At 41.3% G+C, this 6875-nt stretch overlaps 1 protein-coding gene across 7 annotated transcripts in view; it reads left to right on the top strand.

Moving 5' to 3' along the window:
- MED1 (mediator complex subunit 1) overlaps positions 1–6875 on the top strand; it is a 61751-nt gene that overhangs the window by 34104 nt on the left and 20772 nt on the right. For all 7 annotated transcript variants that reach the window (XR_003550606.1, XR_003550607.1, XM_006155887.3 and 4 more), the window contains 3 exons: positions 4638–4749; positions 5218–5342; positions 5607–5725. Coding sequence is in view for 5 of the 7 variants with exons in the window: in XM_006155887.3 (XP_006155949.1) it covers positions 4638–4749; positions 5218–5342; positions 5607–5725 (356 nt within the window). In the remaining 2 variants the exon portion in view is untranslated. The remainder of the gene's footprint in view (positions 1–4637; positions 4750–5217; positions 5343–5606; positions 5726–6875) is intronic.

Here is a 6875-nt window from a genome sequence, read left to right as displayed (position 1 = left end):
CTGGACTCCCACGTGGTCGACCGCGGTTCGAGTCCTGGACCCGGTGGCTTAAACTCACGCCAGGGGCATGTGCGTGCGTGCCCAAGATCCTGAGAGGAGAATGGAGGAGAAGGGATTGCGGCGTGGCCATCCCCTCTGGGGGGTGATTTCTCGCTTTCTATCTCTCTGTCTCTCTCGGTCTGTCTGGTGAGCGCACGCACCCTATAGCAAAAACCTCCCCCCCCCCAAAAAAGAGAACTCAGTAAATACAAGCAAACATAGATCATTTGTCTTGCAGGAAAGCAACTAATGCTGGACCCTTGGATAAGATTCTTCATGGAAGTGTTGGTTATCTCACTCCAAGGAGTGGGGGTATGTGATCTTATTTTGCTTACTTCGAAAAATTTAGTTGAGGTCATTAACTTTTAGTTTCATTGTAGGTTTATAGAGACATAAACAGGGAGAAAATTACCAGTCATTGGTGTATTTTGTAAAAAAAAAATTTTTTTTAGAGAGATTTTTGTTATAGGAGGGTGAGTGTGGTTGCTGGAGAAACAGGGAAACAAAGTGAGAAATTACTCCCCAGGAGGAATGGCTACGCCCCTATCTGTCTTCCATTCTCTCTGGATTTTGGGCATGTATGCACATGCGCCTGCCATGAATTTTAAGCCACTGAATCTGGGACTTGAACTGTGGTCGACCACATGGGAGTCCAGCACTATTACCACCATGCCCCACCCTCTGGCCCCTTTTATAATGATTTCTAAGATATCAGCACTTGGTCTCCCCTCCCCCCCCCTTTCCCCCTAATTTTATAAAGTAAATTGTTCCCAGAATCAATATTTCTGATATAATTCATAAGCTGGTTTGGAGCATGACTCCTCATATCTTTGACATTATTTCCTTATATGAAGGTTTTGAAAAATGTAAATGTTAATGTTGCAGTAATGAGTTTTATTTTTCATAGGTCATTTAATGAACATAAAGTACTATGCCTCTCCGTCTGACCTGCTGGATGATAAAACTACATCTCCCATCATTTTGCATGAGAATAATGGTAAGACTTTAATTATAAGCAAACAGTCATTTGTTTTTCAGTGTTTTAAAAATATTTAAAAAGTTTGAGGTTCAGATGTAGTAGTACATGTTGTATACTGCTTCTTGGCAGGCTGAGGACAGATGAAAGGCCTGGGTTTGATCACATCCCACCCTATAAGCCAGCACAGTAGCTCATACCTATAGTTCTAGCTAATTGGAAGACTGAGGCAGGATTGTGATGAAGTGGGACTTAATCTAAACACCACATATACACACAGACAGTTTGAATGCCCAGCCTGCCTCCTAAGTTTTGGTTTGCTACTCTCTGATGACTTTGCTCTCCTTTATACCTGATACAAATAACACAGACATATATACTTTTATACACATGTACATACACAAACACACACACGCACATAGTAGGTTGTTGGGAAAGTCATGACACATTTTTGCATAGAAAAACACAGAAAGGGGCCAGCAGTTGGCGTGGTGGTTAAGGGCGTCAAGACTCCCACCTGCCCGACTACAGGTTGAGTCCCAGGCCTGGTGGCTTTTTCTCTCTCTTTCTCTTTCTCTTTTTCTCACTCAGTCTCTGATCAAATTAAATAAAGTTAAATAAAATAATCCTTAAAAAAAAAAGAAAGAAAAGAAAAACACAGAAAAATAGGTCGTGAATTTCCCAATGACCTAATACATGTTTATGTATACAAAAATAGGAGCTTAATAAGTACTCTTGAAGAAATATGAGACATGGGGGCCAGCAGGTGGCGTAGTGATTAAAGGCACTGGACTCCGATATGGCTGATTGCGGTTTAAGTCCTGGACCTGGTGGCTTGCTTTCTCACTTTCCCACTCTTGCTCTCTATTTCTCTCTGTCTGATCAAACTGGAAAATAATAATAATAAACAAAGTTAAATAAGATAATTTAAAAAAAGAATGAATAGATAAAATTAAATAATTTAAAAAAAAAATAAGAGACATAAACCATCTGTCTTAGTCCAATTTTCATTCATAACAGAAATACATGAGTCTGGATAATTTTGTATAAAGAAGATAGATCACTCATGATCTGGTGGGTGAAAATTCTAAAGGCCTAGGCTTACAGTGTAGCCGATGGAGGCAGAGGATGGCAGGGGTGTGCAGAGAGAGTGAGCAGATTGCGCTCTCTCTCTCTTTTATAGCAACCAGCTTTCATGAAAATGAGCCTCTTAAGACCTAAAGCTTACTTGATCTTGTAAGATAGCATTTGTTTATGTGTGAGAAGGTTTCCTCCATGATGCAGTCACTGGGAACCAGTCACCGCCCATTAAGCCTTACTACCTCCTAATATCAAATTCCAAAACAGAGTTTGAGGGACAAACCAAATCTAACCATAACACCATTTTACCTGAAATAATTACCCTTACTAATTAATTACTTTTGAGGTGCAAAGGTTTGTCTCTTTACTAAAAACGTATAGTAATAGGTGTTATTTTCTGTTTTTACTTCATATACCATAAGGTAATGAGAAATGGCCTAATAACCTCCTTTGTTCTCACTGTAATTCAATCATAGACTCTATCCCATAATTATAGATTTACTTAAATACATACTGAGGTTGGAGAGATTTAAAAACTGTTTTCCTTTGGGGTGTATTATTTCTTGTGTTTTACTGACACAAAGATTGTTTAGTTAGAAAAGCAACTTCTTGGGACCAGCAGTTGGCCTAGTGGTTGCATTGCTGGATTCCTGCCAGGACCTTTTTCCACATGGCCAACTATGGTTTGAGTCCTGGACCTGATGACTTGAAACTCATGCTGGGCATATATGTGTGTGTATGTGCCTAAGATCCCGGGAGGAGAATGGAGGAGAAGTGATTGTGATATGGCCATCTCCCCTGGGGGGAGTGATTTCTCACTTTCTTTCTCACTGTCTCTGTCTATCTGGTGAGCATATACATTCTAAGGCAAAAACCTCTAACTCACCCCTACAAAAAAATAGTAACTTCTCCAGCCAGCAGGTTGTGCAGAGATGAAGGCAGCTGGATCACACATGGCCAACTCGGTGGTTCGAGTCCCTGACCCAGTGGATCAAAAATCCTGCTGGGTGTGTGTGTGCCCCTAATTCTGAGAAGAGAGTAGAGAAGGGATTGTCACATGGGCATCTCCCTGGGGGGAGTAATTTCTCACTTTCTCTCTGGCAAGCACATGCATCCTAAAGCAGACTTCAAAAAAAAGAGGCAACTTCTCTGGCCAGCCATTGGTGTGGTGGTTAAGGTGGCTGGATCTCACATGACTGCATGGTTTGATTCTCAGAGTTGATACCTTGAAAAATAGACACGTGTTTGTGTGTGTGTGTGTGTGTGTGTGTGATCAAGCATGTTCAAAGAAGGAGAGATGAATGAGAAGGGATTGTGGTTGGCTGTCCTTCATGGTAAGGAGAGATGCTTTTTCTCTCTCTTCTTCTCCTGCTCTCTGGCAAGTGCACGACCTCTGGCAAATAAAAACAAAAACAAAAATAAAACTCTGATTCAGTTGTGAGACCTAGTGAATAAGGGGGTCCAATTCCACATGGCTGACTACTGTTCAGATCCTGTCCTTAGTGACTTAAAAACATGTCTGACAGGTCAGCAATGGCATGTGGAACCCATGGATCCCATACAGCCAACTTGACCATTTGAGTCCCAGACTCAGCAGCTTGAAAAACATATAGGACATGTATGCGTGTGTGCCCAAAATCCTGAGAGGAAAGTGGATTGTGATGTAGCCATTCCTCCTAAGGCATGATTTCTCACTTTTCCTTTATGTCTGTCTCTGTGTCTCTCTGGTGAGCTTACATGCCCTATGGCAAAGATCTTTAAAAAGAAAAAGCTTGGTATTATCACATACATGTGTGTCAAAAATCTCAACAGGATGTAGAAGTGGAAGAGAAGGGAATTTGATGTGACCATGCCCCACTGGGGGATGTTTCTCCCTCTTTTTCTGTCTCTAGTGAGTACATGTGTTTTATAGCAGTTAAAAAAAAAAGTAAACTTCCAGCATTTCTAACTTATACAGGGATTATAGTATCTGATTAATTATGGCTGAGAAGTAATGCAGAAGTAACTAATTTTTCCTTTTTCTTTTTCAAATTTGCTATAGGGCACTTGTGCTCACTAGAGAGAGAGAGAGGAAGAGAGTAAGCACCTCTCCTAGGAACGATGGGCATGCTGCAGTCCTTTCTCCATTCTTCTCTCGGGATGTTGGGCAGGCATGCACACACATGCGCCTGGCAAGTTTTTTAAGCTGCTGGGTCTAGGACTTTTTTGTTTGTTTTTGGAGAGGTTTATGCTATGGGGGACATGTGCTTTCCAGAAAGACAGAGAGAGACAGAGAGGCAGAAAGCAAGATATCACCCCCCAGGGGGAATGACCATGCTGTAGTCTTTTCTCCTCCATTCTCCTTTTGGGGTCTTGGGCACACATGCACACACACCCGGCGTGAGTTTAAGCTACTGGGTCCAGGGCTGGAACTGCGGTCAATTACATGGGACTTCAGCGACATAGCCATTACGCTAACTGCTGGTCCCAGGGTCTGGGACTTTTTTGTAATCACCATAATTTGTGTTTGAAGAATACCCTTTTGTCCCCCCTTTATTCTCAGTTCCTCGATCTTTGGGCATGAATGCATCAGTAACAATTGAAGGAACATCTGCTATGTATAAACTCCCAATTGCACCATTAATTATGGGATCACATCCAGTTGATAACAAATGGTAAGTTATATGTAATTTTAGAATAGGCAAAATCTGTTTTTTAGCATCAAGTCCAGTATGAAACAAGTATTTCACTTTTCTTTTTTCCCCATTTGAGTTTTCAAAGGTTGGCTTTTTATTTTTTCTATTAATTTGTCTTTTGTTTAGTATTTCTTTGAATGTTCTCTCTGAATTGTGCTCTTAGAACACTGTCTAGTCTGATAAAGCGGACTGTATTAATTCCTCTCATTTAATGATTGCTCCATTTTATTTTATGCTGGAGTATTAAGTGGAGAACATGCCTTAGGATAAATGTTTGGTTAATTTCTTCAGCATGTTTTGGAACTAGGAAAAGGAAATTTAAAGAATGAGGTTTTGATAGACTTTATAAGTATGTGTATATAATGCACTCATGTCTAAGAATAGATGTTTGGAGTTTTTATATTTGTATCAAACCAAAATCCAACCCTTCCTTTCTGTTTTTTTAAGGACTCCTTCCTTCTCCACAGTCACCAGTGCCAACAGTGTTGATCTTCCTGCCTGTTTCTTCTTGAAATTTCCTCAACCAATCCCAGTATCTAGAACATTTGTTCAGAAACTGCAGAACTGCACAGGTCAGTTTTGTGCATCAGTAGCTAATGTTCACTTGTTCTAAATGTGAATTCAGATTTCAAATTCAGATTATCTTAGACTTCTTTCAGCCTCATAATCCTGAAAGTGGTAGTAGTGATGAGTATAGATGTTACGTTGCTTTGTGAAAGTAAATGCTCGGAAAGTACTTTTTGAATAAGCAAGTAGATGAATATAGAAATCATAAAGGGAAAACTGAGTGATCATTGTTTTGGTTTTATTATGATTACTATGCTGGTCTTTTCTAGGAATTCCATTGTTTGAAACTCAACCAACTTATGTACCCCTGTATGAACTGATCACTCAATTTGAGCTGTCAAAGGACCCTGACCCTGTACCTTTGAATCACAATATGCGGTTTTATGCTGTAAGTAAGGTTCTTTTGAGCTAAAAAACTGTATGTTTTGGGCTCTATCTGTATTTTCCCTTATATAGGCCATCCAGCAGCATGGTATGGTGGTTAAGGCGGCTGGATCCTGCTCCTGCTTTTCTAAGTGCTGAGTCTCAGACCTAGCAACTTGGGATAAACACCAGGGGTGTTTGGTCTGTGCCTCAAATCTGAGAGAAGAAAGGAGGAGAAAGGACTGCAGCATGGCCATCCCTCCTGGGGATACTTCTTGCTTTCTTTCTTTCTAGCAAGCACACATACCCTATAGCAAAAATTAAAAAGAAAGAAAAATAATTTTTCTTTTAGCATTGTTGAGGTCAGATACTTTTTTTTGGCCATGTCTTGTTTCTCAGGTAAGAAATGAACAGAAGAAATCTGGGACCAGCAGTTAGCGTAATGGCTATGTTGCTGGACTCCCATGTAGTCGACCGCGTTTCAAGTTCCAGACCCGGTGGCTTAAACTCACGTCAGGCGTGTGTGCATGTGTGCCCAAGATCCCAAGAGGAGAATGGAGGAGAAGGGATTGTGGCATGGCCATCCCCACCCGCCCCAGGGAGTGATTTCTCACTTTCTGTCTCTCCGTCGAGTGCACGTGCCCTATATTTAAAAAAAAAAAAAAGAAAAGAAATTAACAGAAATCTATGAAGCTTACTGAAGTAAAAGGACATAAGCTTTTGAAATCAGGAAACAACAGTGTTTTAGTTTGCTAAATTTTAGTTTGCTATAAGGCATGTGCCCTCATCAGAGGGAGAGGGGCCAGCAGGTGGCCTGGTGGTTAAGGCGCTGTACTCCCACATGGCCAACTAAGTCTTGCTTTCTCACTTTCCTTCTCTTTCTCACTCTGTCCCTCTCTGGTCAGATTAAAAGAAAAAGAAAGGAAGGAAGGGGGGACCAGCAGTTAAGAGTAATGGCTATGTCACTGGACTCCCATTTAGTCGACCGCAGTTTATGTCCTGGACCCAGTGGTTTAAAACTCACTCCAGGTGCGTGTGCGTGCGTGGCCAAGATCCTGAGAGGAGAATGGAGGAGAAGGGATTGCGGCGTGACCATCCCCCTGGGGGGTGATTTCTCACTTTCTGTCTCTATGTCTGTCTCTCTCTGTCTGTCTGGCGAGTGCACGTGCCCTATA

This window comes from Tupaia chinensis, unplaced genomic scaffold, assembly GCF_000334495.1.
Source record: "Tupaia chinensis unplaced genomic scaffold, TupChi_1.0 Scaffold000477_1, whole genome shotgun sequence".
NCBI classification, from domain to species: domain Eukaryota; kingdom Metazoa; phylum Chordata; class Mammalia; order Scandentia; family Tupaiidae; genus Tupaia; species Tupaia belangeri.
Note: the sequence above shows the minus strand (reverse complement) of the source record. Positions and strands in the feature narration are given on the sequence as shown.